At 40.9% G+C, this 22,604-nt stretch overlaps 1 protein-coding gene across 2 annotated transcripts in view; it reads left to right on the top strand.

Annotated features, from left to right (window-relative positions):
* SLC25A16 (solute carrier family 25 member 16) overlaps positions 1-22,604 on the top strand; it is a 46,639-nt gene that overhangs the window by 21,826 nt on the left and 2,209 nt on the right. For both annotated transcript variants that reach the window (XM_066243229.1, XM_066243228.1), the window contains exons 5-7: positions 8,249-8,370; positions 8,608-8,674; positions 18,889-19,051. In XM_066243229.1, coding sequence (XP_066099326.1) covers positions 8,249-8,370; positions 8,608-8,674; positions 18,889-19,051 — 352 coding nt within the window. The remainder of the gene's footprint in view (positions 1-8,248; positions 8,371-8,607; positions 8,675-18,888; positions 19,052-22,604) is intronic.

Genomic DNA, 22,604 nt, shown 5'->3' with positions numbered 1-22,604 from the left:
TGCAAAATCATAATCTAGAACATAAAAACACAACTAAGCCACAGAAAAAGGAAAAGGACTTAGATATACTGTACTATACACTGTACTGTAGTAACAGAAAAAATGAGTGTAAAACAAAGTATAACACTAATGGCGTAAGCTGAAACTCCGACTCATGTTTATCAATTTTTTAAAGTTTTTATGGGAGTGAGTGTCATAAACTCGAAATGTCATACGTCGAGTCTATTGTAACCTGAGGAACCCCTGTATTTAACTTTTGATAGATATTGCTAAACTGATCCCCACAATGCTTTTAATGTTTTTTTTCTTATATACCATACCAACACTGACTCTTTATTCATTTATTCACTATTCTTTATTCATTTTTATGAATTTTGAGTTATGACAATAGTTTTCTGTCAAATATTGCTAATATTTTATTTCCAAGTTTTACATTTGTCTTTTGGTTTTACTTGTGATTTTTTAGAAAAATCATTTAAAAGTTGTTTTTACCCTACCCCCCGATATAAAAGTTTTACATAGCCAAATGCATTAGTCTTTTTCTCTGTGACTTCAAAATTTTATTTTTTTCCTTTTTAAAATTTTTTTATTCATTTTTAATTTTTATTTATTTATTATTATTTTTGTGGGACAGAGAGAGTCAGAGAGAGGGACAGATAGGGACAGACAGACAGGAACAGAGAGAGATGAGAAACATCAGTTCTTCTTTGCGATTCCTTAGTTGTTCATTGATTGCTTTCTCATATGTGCCTTGACCGTGGGCCTTCAGCAGACCGAGTAACCCCTTGCTTGAGCCAGCGACCTTGGGCTCAAGCTGGTGAGCCTTTCTCAAACCAGATGAGCTCGCACTCAAACTGGTGACCTTGGGGTCTCGAACCTGGGTCCTCCACAGCCCAGTGCGACGCTTTATCCACTGTGCCACCGCCTGTACAGGCTTTCCTTTTTTTTTTTTTTTTTAAGTGAGAGGATGGGAGATAGAAAGACAGATTCCCCCATGTGTCCAGACCGGGATTTACCTGACAAACCCTGTCTGGGGCTGATGCTTGAATGAACTGAGCTATCCTTAGCACCTAGGGAAGATGCTCAAACCAATTGACCTATATGCTGAGAGAGGAGAAGAAAAAGAGAAGGGGAAAAAGGAAGGGAAGAGAAGCAGATGGTTGCTTCTCATGTGTGCCCTGAGCAGGGATCACACCTGAAGTGTCTGCACACTGGGCCGATGCTCTATCCACTGAGCAAACCAGCCAGGGTATCAGAATATTAATTGTGTTTATCATAGAGTTTGTAGGATTTTGAATGGCTTTTTTGGCTATCACTGTGGTCATGGAATGTCATACTCTGTGGTGATGTCAGGTTTTTGTAACCAAGATTCTGTGCCATCCCTTCATGGGTATAGCAGTGGCAGAGAGAAAGGTATGTGTGGCAAGAGCATCTAGATTATTTGGCCTTTCTGAGCAAATAGACCCCTGCTATTCAGTTTGTGCAATTAAGCACTTTAGTCGTTATAAAGTCCTAGAGTTCTACATGTATTGTATGGTGGGGAGAGGAATGCAGTTAGATGGGAGCAGGTCAGCTCCAGCCCAGGGTTTTGAACTGGCAACCTCAGCGTTCCCAGGTCGACACTTTATCCACTGTGCCACCACAGGTCAGGCTAGAATCTCACGTTTTAATAACCCAGGATTGTGTCTCTGGAATTGTGGTTAGCAATATAATTTGCAACTAAAGGTTTTTTGTTTTTTATTTAAGCATATAGTGATTATGTAAGATGATGTTAGATTCTTCTAAGCTTTCTAAATCAGTTAAATCTAATTGTTGATAACGTATGTTCTTGGATAACTGTAATTTCTGGGATTCTAGAATATAGAGATAATAAAAGAATGAGACTTTAGGGAAGGTCTCATCCCCTTAAGTCTCAGTTGGTTTGAATTCATCATTAAGTCCTCAGCTCGCTGACCGAAAGAGGAGGAATAGAAAAGTTTGCACATACACAAGAATTGTAAGCACAACTTGATTGGTGAGAAGATAAGTTGTTTTGCCAACCTTGGGTTACTGACCAAGGAATATACCATTAACCTTCACAAGTGCATCCATAGAGTGAGCTTCAAGAAGTGTGCCCTTAGGTACTCAAAGAGGACTGGAGATTTGCCCAGAAGGTGATGGGAACTCTAGATGTGCACATTGACACCAGGCCCAACAAAATTGTCTAGGCCCAAAGAATAAGGAATATCCCATATTCTTGTGAACAATATTTGTGTGCAGTTGTCCAGAAAATGTAATGAGGATGGATATTCACCAGAGAAGCTCTATATACTGGTTACCTTTGTACCAAATGGTTAACTACTTTCTTTTTAAAAAATTCATTTATTTAAGAGAGAGAGAGAAACAGTGATTTGTTGTTCTGCTTAGTTGTGGGTTCATCGGTTGCTTCTTGTATGTGCCCTGACTGGGGATGGAACCTGCAACCTTGATATATCTGGACAAAACTTTAATCAATTGAGCTACCCAGCCAGGGCCAATAGATAACCACTTTTAAAAATATGTCACCACTTTCAAAAGTCTACACAATCAATGTGGATGAGAACTGACCACTGATTATCAAATAAAGTTATAAAACCACCAAAGAAAAAAAGTCGTATGTGGCCCTGGCCAGTTGCTCAGTGGATAGAGCATCGGTCTGGAGTGCAGAAGTCTCAGGTATTTTTTTTTTTTCTGCATTTTTCTGAAGCTATAAATGGGGAGAGACAGACAGACTCCTGCATGCACCCGACCGGGATCCACCCGGCACGCCCACCAGGGGCGAAGCTCTGCCCACCAGGGGGCGATGCTCTGCCCCTCCGGGGCGTCGCTCTGTTGTGACCAGAGCCATTCCAGCGCCTGGGGCAGAGGCCAAGGAGCCATCCCCAGCGCCCAGGCCATCTTTGCTCCATTGGAGCCTCGCTGCGGGAGGGGAAGAGAGAGACAGAGAGGAAGGAGAGGGGGAGGGGTGGAGAAGCAGATGGGCGCTTCTCCTGTGTGCCCTGGCCGGGAATCGAACCCGGGACTTCTGCACGTCAGGCTGACGCTCCACCACTGAGCCAACCGGCCAGGGCTGGAAGTCTCAGGTTTGATCCCTGATCAGGGCACACATGAGAAGTGATCATTTGTTCTCTTTCCTTTCCTCTCCCTCTTCTCTCTCTCTCTCTCTCTCTCTTTTTAGAAGTCATATTCTTTTTTTTTTTATTTTAAGATTTTATTTATAGACATTAGAGAGAAGAGAGAGAAGCGGAGCAGGAGCAGGAAACTAACTCATAGTAGTTGGCTTCTCGTATGCACCTGGACCGGGCAAAGCCCAGGGTTTAGCTGGTGACCTCAGCATTCTAGGTCTATGCTTTATCCACTGTGCCTCCACAGGTCAGGCTCTCTCTCTCTCTCTCTTTCTCTCTCTCTCTCACTAAAAAACAAAGAGCTTGGCCTGTGATGGCGCAGTGGATAAAGCGTTGACCTGGAACGCTTAGGTCACTGGTTTGAAATCCTGGGCTTGCCTGGTCAAGGCACATATGGGAGATGATGCTTCCTGCTCATCACCTCCTTCTCTCTCTCTCTCCCTCTTTCTTCTCTTTAAAATGAATAAATATCTTATAACAAAACAAAAAAACTAAGAAACAAAAAATCCCAGAAAAATATAATGGCATATCCAGGTAATGTTTTTCTCCCATGGAAGGATGTTCACAATGTAATGTAAAGTGAAAAAAAATTGACTACAAAATAGAATTACGTTATTATAAATTTTAAGTGTTTATGTGTTTACATGTGTGTAGATGTGTCTACGGCCATACCACCCTGAACGCGCCCGATCTCGTCTGATCTCGGAAGCTAAGCAGGGTCGGGCCTGGTTAGTACTTGGATGGGAGACATGTGTGTAGATGTGTATATATAAAAGATTTGGAATATATATTTAGGTGGTTATTCCTGGCAGATGAATATATGTTATTTGACTGTATTTTCTACTCTTTCTACATTGAACGTACATTTCTTTGATACTTTACTAAAATAGATATTTTTAATTAAAAAAAAGAAATAGCCCAGCTGGGTAGCTTATTGAATTTAAAATCATATATTGCTGAACCTTAGTATTAGATATCTAGATAGACCTTAATATTCAATTTACTTATCAGGAGATCTTATTCCTAAAACAAACTGTTTCTATTACCTTGAATATTTATTTATTTATTTATTTATTTATTTATTGTATTTTTTCTGAAGCTGGAAATGGGGAGAGACAGTCAGACAGACTCCCGCATGCGCCCAACCGGGATCCACCCGGCACGCCCACCAGGGGCGACACTCTGCCCACCAGGGGGTGATGCTCTGCCTCTCCGGGGCGATGCTCTGCTGGGACCAGAGCCACTCTAGCGCCTGGGGCAGAGGCTAAGGAGCCATCCCCAGCACCCGGGCCATCTTTGCTCCAATGGAGCCTTGGCTGCGTGAGGGGAAGAGAGAGACAGAGAGGAAGGAGGGGTGGGAGTGGAGAAGCAAATGTGCGCTTCTCCTATGTGCCCTGGCTGGGAATCGAACCCGGGTCCCCTGCACGCCAGGCCGACGCTCTGCCGCTGAGCTAACCGGCCAGGGCTGAATATTTATATTTTTATTATGTTTAGTCAATAACAAATTTACCTAAATTCTAAAGTGAAAATAATGATTTTTTTTTTTGAGAAAGAGAGAGAGAGAGAGAAGCATCAACTAATTATTCCACTTAGTTCTGCCATTAGTTGCTTCTCATATGTGCCCTGACTGGGGCTCAAACTGGTTCCCTTGGGAGCCAGTACCCACAGAATCTACTAGTGAACCTGGCATCAAACCAGAGACCTTGGCACTCTGGGATGGTGCTCTATCCACTATGCAACCAGCAAGGGCCTGATAATGTTTTTTTGTTTTTTAAGAAAGAGAGAGGTTGAGGAGGAGTGGTAAGCATCAACTTGTAGTAGTTGCTTCTTCTATGTGCCTTCACCTTGTAAGCCTGTGGTTTTGAACGGATGAACTCAGCATTCCAGGTCAACACTTCATCCACTGCACCACCAGAGGCCAGGCGAGGTCCTAATAATGTTTTAAAGTATTTTGTGTGTGTGTGTGTGTGTGTGTGTGTGTGTGTGTGTGTGAGACAGAGACAGATGGAGGGACAGTAGGGACAGACAGACAGGGAAGGAGAGAGATGAGAAGCGTCAGTTCTTTGTTGCGGCATCTTAGTTGTTCATTGATTGCTTTCTCATATGTGCTTTGACTGGAGGACTACAACAGATGGATTGACCCCTTGCTCAAGCCAGTGAGTGACCTTGGGCTCAAGCTGGTGAGCTTTGCTCAAACAAGGTGAGCTCTCATTGAAGCTGGAGACTTTGGGGATTTGAACCTGGATCCTCCATGACCCAGTCCGATGCTCTATACACTGTGCCACTGCCTGATCAGGCTGTTTGTTTGTTTTTTCTTCTTTTCTAAGTGAGAGGAGGGCAGATAGAGAAACAGAATCCGCATGTGCCCCAAATGGGATCCACCTGGCAATCCCCGTCTGTGGCTGATGCTCTGCTCATCTGGGGCCATGCTTGCAACTGAGCTATTTTTAGCACTTGAGGTGGAGTTTCCATGGAGCTATCCTCAGCACCCGGGGCTGATGGCCTCAAACCAATCAAACAATGGCTGTAGGAGGGGAAGTGTGAGAGTGAGAGAAGAGGTGAGGGGAGGAGAAGCAGGTGGTCACTTCTTCTGTGTGCCCGAACAGGAATCAAACCTGGGACATCCACACGTTCCTATGCTCTACCACTGAGCTAACTGGCCAGAGGGTCGTACTCTTTTAAAGTTTAAAAAAGTCCTGAGAACCTGGCTAGGCAGTTGTGCAGTGGATAGAGTGTTGATTGGGACACAGAGGACCCAGGTTTGAAACCCCAAGGTTGCAGCTTGAGTGCGGGGTAATCGGTTTGAGCACGGACTCACCAGCTTGAGTGCAGGGTCATTGGCTTCAGCGTGGGATTGTAGCCTTGACCCATGGTCACTAGCTTGAGCCCAAATGTTGCTGACTTGATGTCCAAGGTGACTGGCTTGAGCAAGGGGTCAATGGCTTGGCTGACCGCCCCCCCCCCCCATCAAGGCACATGTGAGAAAGCAATCAATGAACAACTAAGGTGCTGCAACGAAGAATTGATAGTTCTCATCTCTCCCTTCTTGCCTGTCTGTCCCTATCTGTCCCTCTCTCTGTCCCTCTCTCTGTCTCTCTTGCTAAAAAAAAAGTGCTGAGAAGTTCCTGGAGAATGGGGTCCCAAGGTAGTGGGGATACTTAGGTGCAGAAAGATTCAAGGGTTTCTTGTCTATTGAAGACACTCTGGAGCCCTCTTTAGTTCTGCAGTGGGTAGGACTAGGGAGGGGATACAGTGCTATATGCACTTGGAAATTGAAGTCTTCAGGGTTGCCAGAACCCTTGAAACTACTCCTGCTTTGGACCTGGCAGCCTGGAGCTTTCATTCACTTGTTTCACACAAATCTTTCCAACTTCTGCCAAAACAGGGATACTAATGAACTTGAAGGGGTTGAAGGAATGAAGAATCTTTTTAGAAGCCTTTAGGATTTCTCGATAACCTCTCTGAATATGGCTTGCACACCTCAGTGATGGGAAGTTCACTCTGTAATAGGGCAACCTATCGTGTCCTCAGGCAGCTCTTAGTGCCGGAAAGCCTTTCTTTTCACTGCCCACAGATTGGCCTTGCTTTTGTCTGTTGCCCATGGCCTCACTTTGCTTTGGTTACATTGACTTGATGCTTCTAGAACATACTTAGGGACTTGTACTAGCTGCTCCTCCTGCAGGAATACTCTTCCACCCCATCTCCTGAGAACCTTTCCCTCATCCATTCAACACCTCTCACCAGCAACTAAAAAAATGAATTTAAAAAATTTATTATTTATTGATCGACACCAATTTTAGAGAGGAAGGAAGAGAAAAAGAGAGAGAGAGAGAAGTATTTCTTTGTTGTTCCACTTAATGTGCATTCATTGGTTGCTTCTCGTATGTGCTCTGACAGAGTTGAACCTTCAACCTGAGTGTTTTGAGACTCTAACCATCTGAGTTAACTGGCCAGGACCTAAACATTTTTTTAAATGACTTCATTTTATTTTTATAAGACTTTATTGGGTTGGTAAAGCATCTTAGGATTAGAGGAAATAAGTAAAAAGTCAGATATCTTGCCTGATATTTTACCTTGGAATAGACAAGTAATACAATTTTAAAAATACATATGATCAGGTTGACCTGTAGTGGCTCAGTAGATAAAGCATGGACCTGGAATGCTGAGGTCACTGGTTCAAAACCCTGGGCTTGTCTGGTCAAAGTACATATGGGAGTTGATGCTTACTGCTCTCTCTCTATCTCTTCTCTCTCTCTTTCATCTTCTCTAGAGTGAAAAAATAAATAAAAATTAAAAAAAATACTTGTGATCCACCTGACCTGTGGTGGTTCAGAGGATAAAGTGTTGACCTGGAATCTTGGGGTTGCTGATTCAACATTCCAGGTCGACGCTTTAGGCACTGTGCCACCATAGTCAGGCAATAAATAAAATCTTTAAAAATACTTAATTCCACTTACATTGTGCTATTTTTAAAAAATTTTTTTTCCAAGTGAGAGGAGGGGAGATAGAGAGACAAACTCCCACATGTGCCCCAACTAGGATCCACCCAGCAACCCCTGTCTGGGGCTGATGCTCCTTCTTAGGCTATGCTCTCAACCAAGCTATTTTTAGTGCCTAACATGGAGGCTACACGGAACCATCCTCAGCTCCCAGGGCCAATGCACTTGAACCATTCGAGCCATGGCTGTGGGAGAGGAAGAGAGGGAGAAGTGGGAGGGGTAGAAAAGCAGATGGTTGCTTCTCCTGACCAGGAATCAAACCCAGGACATCCACATGTTGGGCCGACACTCTACCACTGAGCCAACCAGCCTGGGCTACACTGTACTATTTTTGTGCTAACAATATAATTTCATATAGGAAGAACTTGAAAACATTTTACAAAATGATCATTTACATACAGGTTGTTTTTCAGGTGATGATATTATGATATACTTGTATCAATATTACCTTTGATTTCATTATGTTTTCATCATTGCTATTATTGGAGAACACAACAAATGATAGGAAAGATACCTATATCTTTTGTATATGACATGATATAATGATAGAAAAGAGTTACGTATCAAAAAGTTTCTTGTACATTTCTGTTTCTGTTTTTTTTTCAGGTATGACAGCAGTTATCTGTACTTACCCTCTTGACATGGTTAGAGTACGCCTAGCATTCCAAGTGAAAGGGGAACACACTTACACAGGAATTATTCATGCATTCAAAACAATTTATGCAAAGGTATATATTTACTTTTCTCATCTATAACATGTCCTTTTACATTTAGGAGAATATTTTGAATGTTATCTGAATAATTACTTTTTTAGTGGTAATTGATAATAATAATTGTGAAGACACATCTGTGATTCAAGATAGGTCCCAGAATAATTTATTTTATTGTAATATATGTTTTTGTTCTTTGATGTTTACCATAATGAGAGCAATATGATCTTACTTCTATTATTCCTTCACTCAAAGGAAGGGGGCTTCCTTGGATTTTACAGAGGTCTGATGCCTACTATATTAGGAATGGCTCCATATGCAGGTATGTTTCAAATTGGGCAGAATCTTGGTTTTTTTTTTCTTCTAAAAATGATATTTAAAGTTTAGCATTTTATATTTAAGCCACTGATCTGTCAGAAATTGACTCAGCACCATTTATTAAGTGGTTCTTCCTTTCTCTAGTGATCTTTAGTTCTACTTAAAACAGTAACAGAGCACAGTTTCATAAGTTTATATTTTGTAGGACAAGTCTCTTGACTTTATGCTTTTTTTAATAGATATTTTGCTATTCCACACAGTTTAGAATCAGTTTTTGACATTGCACATCAGTTTTGATGTTGTTGGGATTTTGAATGAAATTTCATACACTTTTAGGACATTTTAGCTAGATACGGTCATAGACACCTTATAAACTTTGTTGTGTCTTTTAGAAAATTACATTGTAAATTTATTGCTTGATTTCATTTTCATCTTATAACTTGCTGTTATCCTACTTGTTGATGTCAGCCACCATGTCACGTGTAGATGTTTTGGGTTTTCTGTGTAGGTCATCACAATTTGTGCAAATAATATTATTATTCTTACTTCATTCTAATTCTTATTTTTAAGAAATGTGTTTATGTTTGTCTTATCTTACTATACTAGTTCAGGACCTATAGTGCAGCAGTGAATAGAATTCTGGGCATATTGGCTCATTACTGATTTTAAAGGGAATGTTACTAATACTTCACTTAGCATAATGTTTACTGTAGTATGTACCAGTTATCAGATTCAGGAAGTTTTGATGAGAATTTTTATCTGAATTGGTTTTGAATTTTATCACATATCTTTTTCTGCATTTACTGAGACGATTGTATAGTTTTTTTAAATCTGTCTTTATGGTCAATGGATGTTCTAATATCAACCCAAATTGGTTGTGATATAATGATTTTTTTATATCCTGTTGTGTTCATTCTGCTGTTTTTATTTTTAAGTGAAAGGAAGGGAGATGGTGAGACAGACTCCCATAAGTGCCTCAACCAGGATCCACCTGGAAATCCCCTTTTGGGGCTGATGCTAGTCAACCAAGCCATTTTTAGCACTTGAGGCTGATGCTCCCAGACTATCAAACCAACAGAGCCACTGGCTATGGGAGGGGAAAAGTGAGAGAAGGTGTGAGGGAGGGGGAGAGAAGCAGATGTATGCCCTGACTGGAAATCAAACCTGAGACGTCCTATACTGGGCTGATGCTCTATCCACTGAGTCAACTGTCCAGAGCCTCAATTTGCTCTTTTTATGTTTTACATCTATATTTATAAATGAGATTAGTTAGTAATTTTTTTTCTTGTAATATCCTCAAGTATGGATTAAAGATATTGTCCATCAGGAAGAATCTTTATAAAGTGATTAGAATGATCTATTTCTTGAAAGTTTTAATTGTGGGTTGATTTTTATTTTATTAAAAAAAATTTTTTTTAATTGGCTTTAGGAGAGGGAGGAAGAGAGAGAAGGAGACAAGAACATCAATCACTCTGGTCCTATATGTACCCTGACCAGGGATCTAACTGGCAACCTCTGTACTTCTGGATGATGCTCTAACAAACTGAGCTATCGGCCAAGGACATTGTGGGATGATTTTAAATACTGGTTTAATTTCTTGAGTGACTGTAGGGCCATTCAGGCTTCTGTGAGTCATTGGTAATTTGTACCTTTATTTACCATTTTGAACTTGATTGTTTTATACTAGTTTTCAATTATTTTGACAGACAGAGAGAGAGTCAGAGAGAGGGACAGATAGACAGGAAGGGAGAGAGATGAGAAGCATAATTTCTTCATTGTGGCACCTTAGTTGTTCATTGATTACTTTCTCATATATGCCTTGACTGGGAACTACAGCAGAGTGAATGACCCCTTGCTTAAGCCACTGGCCTTGGGCTTAAAGCCAGCAACCTTTGGGCTCATGCCAGTGACCATGGGGTCATGTCTATGATCATGCACTCAAGCAGGTGACCTTGGGGTTTTGAACCTGGGTCCTCTACGTCCCAGTCCAGCACTCTTATCCACTGCGCCACTGCTTTGTCAGGCAAGTTTTCACTTTTTTAATGTTCTTTTTTTTTAAATTCAGTGAGAGGGGAGGCAGAGACAGACTCCCACATGTGCCCTGACTGGGATCCACCCAGCAAGTTAGTAAAGGGGGCGATGGTCTGCCCATCTGGGGTGCTCAGCAATGGAGCTCTTCTTAGTGCCTGAGGCGGAGGCCATGGAACCATCCTCAGCTTCCGAGGTCACCTCACTCTAATTGAGCCATGGCTGCTGGGGGGGGGGGGGCGAGACAGAGAGAGAGAGAAAGAGAGAGAAATTAGAGGGGGAGGGGTAGAGAAGTAGCTGAGTGTTACTCCTGTGTGCCCTGACTGTGAATAGAACCTGGGATATCCACATCCTGGGGCCAACACTCTTACCACTGAGCAAACTGACCAGGGCCTGTTATTTTCAATTTTATAAGTTTTTGGTCATGCCTTATCTCCTTCTTTCTCTGGGTTTTATTCTTCAGTTGGATGCTTGCCTAATTAACTTTCAAACATTTAGATTTGGTTTTCATTCTAATGTAAGTAATTTTTCCCCTGAATACTTCTTTAGCTGTATCCAGTGCATTTGTTATTTTATTTGTTTTTACTTAAAATTTGAAAATTTTCATACATATTCAAAAATAGACAATAGTTTAGAAGGAAATCTTTTTTTATTTATTTATTTTTTCAGAGGCAGAGATAGACAGGGACAGACAGACAGGAACGGAGAGAGATGAGAAGCATCAATCATCAGTTTCTCGTTGTGCGTTGCGACTTCTTAGTTGTTCATTGATTGCTTTCTCACATGTGCCTTGACCGTGGGCCTTCAGCAGACCGAGTAACCCCCTGCTGGAGCCAGCAACCTTGGGTCCAAGCTGGTGAGCTGTTTGCTCAAACCAGATGAGTCTGCGCTCAAGCTGGCGACCTCGGGGTCTCGAACCTGGGTCCTTCTGCATCCCAGTCCAACGCTCTATCCACTGCGCCACCACCTGGTCAGGCAAAAATAGACAATAGTTTAATGAATCACTATGTACCTATTACCTAGTTTCAATAGCGATCAACCTATGACCAATCTTATTTTATCTTATCCCTAAATACACCATCCACCCTCATCTCAAATTTTTTTAAAGCAAATCCATTTTAATTTATTTATAGTATATCAGTATTTACTGCTTAAATTTTACTTATTGATTGATTTTATAGAGAGAAGAATGGGGAGAGGGAGAGAGAGAGAGAGAGAAAGGAAGAGAGACAAACATTGATTTGTTGTTCTACATTTTTATGAATTTATTGGTTGATTCTTGTATGTGCCCTGAAGGGGGACTGAACCCACAACCTTGGCATATTGGAACAATGCTCTAACCTAGTGGTCCCCAACCCGTGGTCCGTGGGCCATTTGGTACCGATCCGCAGAGAAAGAATAAATAACTTACATTATTTCCGTTTTATTTATATTTAAGTCTGAACGATATTTTATTTTTAAAAAATGACCAGATTCCCTCTGTTACATCCGTCTAAGACTCACTCTTGACCAGGGGTACCCAAACTACGGCTCGCTTGTGGGCCGCATGCGGCCCCCTGAGGCCGTTTATCCGGCCCCTGCCGAACTTCCGGAAGGGGCACCTCTTTCATTGGTGGTCAGTGAGAGGAGCACAGGATGCGGATGCAAAGCGCAGTGTCGCTCACGTACAGTACTACTTCCGGTGACGCAGGACGCATGCATCATGACTCCGGAAGCGCGTCATATCACTTGTTACGGCTAGCAGTGACAAATATGGAACCAGACATTGACCATCTCATTAGCCAAAAGCAGGCCCATAGTTCCCATTGAAATACTGGTCAGTTTGTTGATTTAAATTTACTTGTTCTTTATTTTAAATATTGTATTATTCCCGTTTTGTTTTTTTACTTTAAAATAAGATATGTGCAGTGTGCATAGGGATTTGTTCATAGTTTTATTTATATTCCGGCCCTCCAATGGTCTGAGGGACAGTGAACTGGCCCCCTGTGTAAAACGTTTGGGGACCCCTGCTCTTGATGCTTGTCTCGATCACGTGATAAATTTATCCGTCCCACCTTAAAGGCCAGTCTGTGAAAATATTTTCTGACATTAAACCAGTCCGTGGCCCAAAAAAGGTTGGGACCACTGCTCTAACCAACTGATCCAATCAGCTAGGGCTGAATTCAGCTGTTTTTGGTTTTTCTTTTTTTTCTTTTAAGCATGACCACATACCATTTGGAACTTTAAAAAAAAATTTGAGCATCATCTAGACATTGTCAAGATTTTCATCCATCTCATAATTAATTTTTGGACATATCCAAGTGAATATTTACTGGTATATCTTTTTTCATACTTTTGTTTTCTACTATCTCATGACTTTATGTTTTAGGTATTTCTTTTATAATTTCCGTATAGCTAGATATTTTATTTAATTGAGTCTGTATAATATTTTGTCAGTTAGTCCACTTAATGATTATTATGATTATTGATATATTTGGACTTGTTTCTATATCTTGCTATTTGATATCTATATATTGCTGTTCTTTTTCTTTTAAAAATTCATTTCTTAACTTGTTTGTTTATTGTTCTGAATCCTTATACCCTTACTCTTCCTAAATATAACACTTTCATTTCCCTCCTCCTCTGTTTAGTGGTCTTTAATTATGAGTTTGTTACTTGATTTTAATCTCTTGAGTTTCAGACTCAGTGATTCCGTCTTCTGTATGAACAATGGCAGGATCCATCTCAGTGGCTATACTGCTATTGGCATCAATAAGTAGTCGTTCCACCTCTGTTATGGGCTTACAACTCCCAAGTAGGCCCACCTTGTATTTTTGGGAGGTAATGGTTCTGGGGATTCTTGGAGACCTCATACTTTTTGCAAGCCCAGAAGTGGATATAATTGTTTTGCATTTACAAACTCCCTAATAATACCTATACTGCCATTGTGCTAGAAGCAGAACTCTTTAATTTTTTTAGAACTCTTTAATTTTTTGCTTTATTTTCTTTTTTTAATTTTTGTTTTAGTAGTGTTCAGTTTTTTTTTTTGTGTGTGTGTGTTTTGTTTTTGACAGAGACAGAGAAAGAGAGAAGGACAGATAGGGACAGACAGACAGGAATGGAGAGAGATGAGAAGTATCAAGTCTTCGTTGCAGCACCTTAGTTTTTCATTGATTACATTCTCATATGTGCCTTGACCAGGGGCAGAGGGCTACAGCAGAGTGAATGACCCTTTACTCAAGCCAGTGACCTTTGGCTTCAAGTTAGTGACCTTTGGGCTAAGCTAGCGACCACGGGGTCATATCTATGATCCCATGCTCAAGCCAGAGATCCTGCACTCAAGCTGGTGAGCCCCTGCTCTAGCTGTTTGAACCTGCGCTCAAGCCAGTGACTTCGGGGTTTTGACCTGGGTCTTCCACGTTACAGTCTGGCGCTCTATCCACTGTGCCACTGCCTGGTCAGGCTAGTGTTCAGTTTCTTTTTTTCTTTTCTTTTTTACAGAGACAGAGAGAGAGCCAGAGAGAGAGATAGACAGGGACAGACAGACAGGAATGGAGAGAGATGAGAAGCATCAATCGTCAGTTTTTTGTTGCGAGACCTTAGATGTTCATTGATTGCTTTCTCATATGTGCCTTGACCGTGGGCCTTCAGCAGATCGAGTAACCCCTTGCTCGAGCCAGCGACCTTGGGTCCAAGCTGGTGAGCTTTTGCTCAAACCAGATGACCTCATGCTCAAGGTGGTGACCTTGGAGTCTCGAATCTGGGTCCTCTGCATCCCAGTCTGATGCTCTATCCACTGCGCCACCACCTGGTCAGGCTAGTGTTCAGTTTTTAAAATATATTTTTACACATTTATAATATATGTATACAGGGGTTCTTCGAGTTATGTCTCAGTTCTGTTCCTATGACAGTGATATAACCTGGATTTTGGTCTAAATCGAAACACACCCTAGTCTAAGTCACTTACCTATCTTAACACAGTTGCAAAATCATAATCTAGAGCAGGGGTCTCAAACTCAACTCAGCATGTGGGCCGCAGAGCAAGATCACAGCCATTTGGCGGGTTGCACTAGGTCTACAAAAGGCAACTGTTGGGCCCTGGCCGGTTGGCTTAGCGGTAGAGCGTCGGCCTAGCATGCGGAGGACCCGGGTTCGATTCCCAGCCAGGGCACATAGGAGAAGCGCCCATTTGCTTCTCCACCCCTCCGCCGCGCTTTCCTCTCTGTCTCTCTATTCCCCTCCCGCAGCCGAGGCTCCATTGGAGCAAAGATGGCCCGGGCGCTGGGGATGGCTCTGTGGCCTCTGCCTCAGGCGCTAGAGTGGCTCTGGTCGCAATATGGCGACGCCCAGGATGGGCAGAGCATCACCCCCTGGGGGGCAGAGCACCACCCCTGGTGGGCGTGCCGGTTGGATCCCGGTCGGGCGCATGCGGGAGTCTGTCTGACTGTCTCTCCCTGTTTCCAGCTTCAGAAAAATGAAAAAAAAAAAAAAAAGGCAACTGTTACGCAACACTTTTCTCACTGCAGTTGAAAACAAAAAAAAAATCAGTACAACAAGCACAATCGTACATGCAGTTTACTCAGTGTCACAAAACGACCAGAAACTGTAGTTTGCATCACAACTGCTGTTAACTAAGCTAATATCTAGCTAGGATGCTAGAGAAATGAAAAATACAAGTAGGCCCCTAGGCTTACTTAATTTTATCCAAAATATTTTGAACTTCGTGGATTAGTCTGCGGGCCGCACAAAATTGTTTGGCGGGCCGAGTTTGAGACCCCTGATCTAGAGCGTCAAAACACAACCAAGCCACAGAAAATGGTAAAGGACATAAATATACTGTATTGTACACTCATGTAGTAATAGAAAAAATGACAAAAAATTAGTGTAAAAAAAGTACGACACACCCCTGGCTGGTTGACTTCATGGTAGAGTGTTGACCTGGCATGTGGATGTCCTGGGTTTGTATCCTAGTCAGAGTACACAGGAGAAGCATCTATCTGCTTCTTTACCCCTCCCCCTCTTGCTTTTCGCTTTCTCTCTCTCTCTTCCCCTCCCCTCCTGCAGCCAAGGCTTGATTAGAACGAGTTGGCACAGGTGCTGAGAATGGCTCGAAAGCCTCTGTCTCAGGTACTAAAATGACTCTGGTTACAACGGAGCAAGGGCTCAGATGGGCATAATACTGCCCCCCAGTGGGCTTTTCGAGTGGATCTCGGGGTGCGTGCAGGACTCTTTTTCTGCCTCCTCTCCTCTCACTGAAAAATAAAAATAAAAAAAGTATGCCAATGGTGTAAACCAGGGGTCCCCAAACTTTTTACACAGGGGGCCAGTTCATTATCCCTCAGACCATTGGAGGGCCGGACTATAAAAAAAACTATGAACAAATCCCTATGCACACTGCACATATCTTATTTTAAAGTAAAAAAACAAAACAAAATGGGAACAAATACAATATTTAAAATAAAGAACAAAAAATAAATAAAATAAAAAACAAGTAAATTTAAATCAACAAACTGACCAGTATTTCAATGGGAACTATGGCCTGCTTTTGGCTAATGAGATGGTCAATGTGCTCCTCTCACTGACCACCAGTGAAGGAGGTGCCCCTTCCAGAAGTGTGGCAGGGGCCAGATAAATGGCCTCAGGGGGCCGCATGTGGCCCCGCGGGCTGTAGTTTGGGGACCCCTGGTGTAAACTGAAACACTCTCAACATATCAGTTTTTTTAAGGTTTTATGGGAGTGAGCATCATAAACTTGAAAATATCATATGTTGAGACTGTCATAACCTGGGGACTCCCTGTATCAGTATAATTTCCTTTTTTAGTTTTCTCTCATTTTTCAAGTATTTTTAAAATTTTTGAGTTTTCACATTTTTATTTTTAATTTTATTTATTTCTTTTTTTAGCAAGAGATACAGACAGACAGGAAGGGAGAGAGATGAGAAATATCAACTCAGAGTTGTTGCAGTTTTTAGTTATCCTTTAACTGTTTCTCATATGTGCCTTGACTGGGGGCCTCCGGTTGAGCCTGTGATCTCTTGCTCAAGCCAGCAACCTTGGGCTTCAAGCCAGTGATCTCTGGGCTCAAGCCAGTGACCATGGGATCATGTATATGAACCCACTCTCAAGTGAGCAACCCGTGCTAAAGCTGGTGAGCCTGTGCTCAAGCCAGATGAGCCCACACTCCAGCCCGAGATCTCAGGGTTTAAAATCTGGGACGTCAGCGTCTCAGGTCGATGCTCTATCCACTGTGCCACCACTGGTACGGCTTCATAAACATTTTTTATCAGTTCTGTCATATTTCACCAAATATGATTCCATATTATTTAGGTAGTTCTTTTTTTTTTTTAACTTATGTTTAATTTGCTATGAATTTCCTTGTCATCAGCTGTTTTTATTTGTAGTTAGATTAAGTCTTTAGAATAGATTTCTAGCCTGACCAGGCAGTGGCGCAGTGGATAGAGCATTGGACTGGGATGTTGAAGGACCCAGATTCGAGACCCCGAGGTCGCCAGCTTGAGCATGGGCTCATCTGGCTTGAGCAAAAACTCACCAGCTTGGACCCAGGGTCGCTGGCTCCAGCAAGGGGTTACTCAGTCTGCTGAAGGTCCGCAGTCAAGGCACGTATGAGAAAGCAATCAATGAACAACTAAGAAGTCGCAACGTGCAACGAAAAACTAATGATTGATGCTTCTCATCTGTCTCCATTCCTGTCTGTCTGTCCCTGTCTATCCCTCTGACTCTCTCTCTGTCTCTGTAAAAAAAAAAAAAAAAAATAGAATAGATTTCTAAATATAAAAGTGTGTGAATATTTCAGAATTGTATAGCATCATTTCAAAATACTATAAGATTTTAATAATTTTCTATAGAGAATAAATGAAAATATTGAGGTATTATCCTGGAATAAATTTTTTATTTTTATTTTTTTTACAGGGACAAAGAGAGTTAGAGAGAGGGATAGACAGGGACAGACAAATAGGAATGGAGAGAGATGAGAAGCATCAATCATCAATTTTTTGTTGCGAGACCTTAGTTGTTCATTGATTGCTTTCTCATATGTGCCTTGACCGCAGGCCTTCAGCAGACCGATTAACCCAGTGGTTCTCAACCTGTGGGTCGCGACCCCAGCGGGGTCGAACGACCAAAACATAGGGGTCGCCTAAAGCCATCGGAAAATACATATTTATTATACAATACATTTCTGATGGCTTTAGGCGACCCCTGTGTTTTGGTCGTTGGACCCCCGCTGGGGTCGCGACCCACAGGTTGATGACCCACAGGTTGATAACCGCTGGAGTAACTAACCCCGTGCTTGAGCCAGTGACCTTGAGTCCAAGCTGGTGAGCTTTTGCTCAAACCAGATGAGCTCGTGCTCAAGCTGGCGAACTCGGGGTCTCGAACCTGTGTCCTTTGCATCCTAGTCATACGCCTAGCCACTGTGCCACCGCCTGGTCAGGCCTGGAATGAATTTTTATTAGTGTTTATTTGTTCTTAAACACCAAGTATCTTTTTAAATATATTTTTTAAATATAGTAGATATTAGAATATCTTGATTAGTGCTTAGTTTATAGGAATGCTTGAATTCTAATTTTGATTTTATTAATGTACAACTTTAATGAGTCTATTATAAAATTATGTAAACTTTTAGCAATTTTTATGAATTTTCATATTACCAATAATAATTCAATATGTTTTAGATTTCACATGTCCTGTGAGCCAAAACGAACATTTCTCTCCTAATCACAACTCTTCCTTGGAGATAAAATTAGATACTGAATTAAAATAACAATGCTTTGTCACTTCTGAATTTTTTGGCTCTGTCTTACAGTATCACCGTTATTGTTGTAATAAATAGAAGTTGTCATATTTACTTGTAATTATTAATCATGAGTTTAATATTTATTCATGCAAAACCTTGGAAAATAGTTTAATTCTGTTCCTTGATAAGGTGGCATTATACTCAGTACTGCTTTTATTCAGTGAACTGAACTATATATTAACGTGTGAAAGCCAATGCTATAATTTTTTTAGGTGGTAATTTTGTTTTTAAGTTTATAGAAATTAATTTTTTAAAAATTTTACAGTAAGCCAAATATCAGGAAACAGGAAATGCATAGTTTGTTCCTTGAGTTAATTGGTTATTTCGTAAGAGTGGTGTCTTTTCTCAGCTCATGTTCTGTTAAGCATCGTGGTGAATTTATATTTTGTTTTTCAGGTGTTTCATTTTTTACTTTTGGTACCTTAAAGAGTGTTGGGCTTTCCCATGCTCCCACCCTTCTTGGCAGACCTTCATCAGACAATCCTAATGTCTTAGTTTTGAAAACTCACATAAACTTACTTTGTGGTGGTGTTGCTGGAGCAATAGCACAGACAATATCGTAAGTTTCTTCATCAACTTAATTCAGTCAAATTACAGTTACCCAATCCTGATTTTCAGCATTGGTTAATCATTTCTTTTCTAATAGATTAAAACACAGGATTCCTTGCAAAATATAAGTATTAATTTATAATACATTTTTTTTCAGATGTGCCTGGGCTTTTAGCATATTATAAATAATTTAGTGCCAAATTGACCAAATTAGTTTGAACACACCCAATTTCTTGTGGATTCATTTAAAAGAAAGAAACATGAAGTATACTCTTCCTTCATATTTTCTCGTGAATTTACCTATATGAGGTTTCTGAAATTGAGCCATTTATTGTGTTTGAGCAAGGAAGACAGCTTGTCTTGCACTAAAATATTCAAGGCCTTCTTTTTTCGGCAGTGAATGAGGCACTGGGAGGCTCACTGAAGGAAAAACATAGTTGTTAGCTTAAGAAGCCTATACTCATATTGAGACGATAGCAGCACAATGGAGTTATTATATTTTAAGTTCTAGTGGAAACATAAAGGGATTTCTACATTGTAATTGGAAAGGTGGCTTTAAAGAATTTTTTCTAGACCAAGAGAGATTGAGAAGCTGAGATAAAAAAAGGCTGGATGGAGCCTGACCTGTGGTGGCGCAGTGGATAAAGCGTCGACCTGGAAATGCTGAGGTCGCCAGTTCGAAACCCTGGGCTTGCCTGGTCAAGGCACATATGGGAGTTGATGCTTCCAGCTCCTCCCCCCTTCTCTCTCTCTCTCTGTCTCTCTCTCCTCTCTAAAAATGAATAAATAAAATTTTAAAAAAAGGCTGGAATACTAAGAAGCAGGAACTTTTCAGGAATAGTAAGAAGAAAAACTTTCTATGACTGAGGAGTAAAACAGGAAGACAACAGGCTCAAAAAAGGGTATCCAATGTAAAAAGAAAAGTCAAAGGAAGATAAGAACTGAAAAGTAAGGTGTTTATTGGATTTTATAAGTAAATAGTTCCTTTGTGAAAGCAAATTTGATGTATTTGTGTGTGGGAGTAGATCATGCTGATTGAGTGTAAAGAAAGTAATGTGTGTGTGTTTTACTTTCAGAAATCTGTTCATTAGCAGAGACATGCTCACCTCTGGCTCTTCTGATTCTCTTTTTGGTTTTACTGCCCTTTTCTTTCTTTACTCATTTCTAACTTAGATCCTTAAAATCTGTCTTTTCTTTCCCACTTCTCTTCTTTTGCTCTTTTAAACATTTTATTTATTGATATATTTTTTTTAAAGAGAGAAAGAAACATTAATTTTTTGTTTTACTTATTTGTGCATACACTGGTTGAATGAATGTGCACCGACCTGGGATGGAACCTCGCAACTTTGGCATATTGAGACGATGCTCTAACAAACTAAGCTACCCCACCAAGGCCCCCATTTCTCTTTTTAAACTGTATTCTGTGCCGCTTATTTTTAACAGATCCAGTGGTTCCTTCTCAGGTCTTTTATCTTCCTTCCAATTCTTCTAGTTCATTGGTTTTTGTAACAATGCCTTCTCTTGGTGATCATGCTCTCTAACCTTCCCTTTTCTGGTACTTTGCTGATTCATGTCTTCCTCTTTCTACCTATTTGTGCCAGTTTTCTAAGGCCAAATAAGACTTTAGTCCTTTGCTCTTCCCTTAAATGTCTAGAATAGCTTATCTATCTATATGGTTTCAATGGTCATCTCTTCACAGATAACCAGTTCTATTTAAATCTCCGTTGTTGACTCACTATTTTCTAGCAAACTCTTGGACTTCTGGACTTCTGCAGTTGGTGCCAACTCTGTAACCCAGATATTACTTTCTTCCCTCTTTGTGACAATCCTCAGCTCCCAAGTTTCCTATTTGTTATTGATAAACATTAATCCTATAGTCCTGGGAATACCTGAAATGATTTTTCATATTTTATATAACTATATAGTCATTAAGTTTTATTATCTTTTTTTACTTTTGAACGTTGCCTACATTGTTATTTTCTTTCTTACTCATTGCTATTTTCCTAGTTCTGACTCTTGTACTTTGTCTTCTTACATTCTCTCCTTTATACTCATAAATTACTTCTCCCACTAACATTTTTTTCCTGGCTTTTTTTGAGGGGAAGAGAGACAGACAGGAGGGGAAAGAGATGAGAAGCATCAACTCATAGTTACTGCACTTTAGTTGTTCATTGATTGCTTGACTGGGGGCCTTAATCCCAGCCAGTGACCCCTTGCTCAACCTAGCACCTTGGGCTTCAAGCCAGTGACCATGGACTTGTGTCAATGATCCTACACTCAATTCTGTGACCCCGTGCTCAAGCCTGTTGAACCTGTGCTGAAGCTGGATGAGCCTGCGCTCAAGCCGGCCACCTAGGAGGTTTGATGCTGGGACCTCAGTGTCCACTGAACCACCACTGGTCAGGCTGTGTTATCCTGCTTGGAAACAGAATCCTTCAGGTTGAGGTTTTAGTCCTTTTATCCTCATAAAGTTTTTTTCTTTACCCACACCTCATTAAAAATTAATTCCTGGAGCTGCTATCAAAGTACATAGGTTATTTCAAATATTGGTAATGTTGTTTATTGAGCTGTTTGATTGGATATAGGTTTTGTTTTTTTTTAACATAACTATTTCATAATAAATTTAAACATATATAAAAGTATGTAATTGTTTTTGTCATATATCACTTATGTATATATTAGGTACCATGTAGAGCTTTGAGTAGGAAAGTAGATAGCAGCCTTATGACACTGGAGAATGTCTCTAAGATTAAAAATTTTTTTTTTTTATTAAGTGAGAGGCTGAGAGGCAGAGACAGACTCTCATATGTGCTCCTACTGGGATCTACCTGGCAAGCCCTCTACCAGGCAATGTTCTGCCCATCTGAGGCTGCTGCTCCATTGCTCAGCAACTGAGCTATTTTTAGCACCTGAGGCAAGGCCATGCAGCCATACTCAGTGCCTTGGGGCCACTTGCTCGAACCATTCTAGCAATGGCTGTGGGATGGTAGAGGGAAGGGGTGGAGAAGCAGATGCTTGTTTCTCCTGTGTGCCCTGACTGGGAATCAAACCCAGGACTTCCACATACCAGGCTGACACTCTACCGCTGAGCCAGCTGTTCAGGGCACACATTAGTTAATGTTGGGATAATAGTACCTACTTTGTGCAGTTGTTTTGAAGATGGAATGAAATAATGTACATAATTTGTTTAGCACAGGACCTAACAAAAGTAGTCACTATTAGCAAAATAAAAGTAATTTTAAAAAAATCACCTGGGATCTGATTCCAAAAAGAGATTACTTTTGTATATTTCATTTCAGGCAATCTTTATGTGGAATTTTCTTTGTCCTCTTAAATATAATTATCTGTGTTGTTTATTTTGTCTCTTAAAGAAAAAGTTTTGGTTGGTCTACTACACATGGGCGGACTGGTGAATTTTCTTAAGAGTAGTAGTTCTTAACTGGACTGATTTTGCCTCCAATGAACATTTCTTAATATGTGGAGACATTTTTTGGTTGTCACAACTGGGGATGTTGTTTAGGTGATGATTACCTACCTACTTAATGGGTAGATACCATGGATGC

Source organism: Saccopteryx bilineata, chromosome 9, assembly GCF_036850765.1.
Source record: "Saccopteryx bilineata isolate mSacBil1 chromosome 9, mSacBil1_pri_phased_curated, whole genome shotgun sequence".
Taxonomy (NCBI): Eukaryota; Metazoa; Chordata; class Mammalia; order Chiroptera; family Emballonuridae; genus Saccopteryx; species Saccopteryx bilineata.
This window is presented reverse-complemented; position numbering and strand designations above follow the sequence as displayed.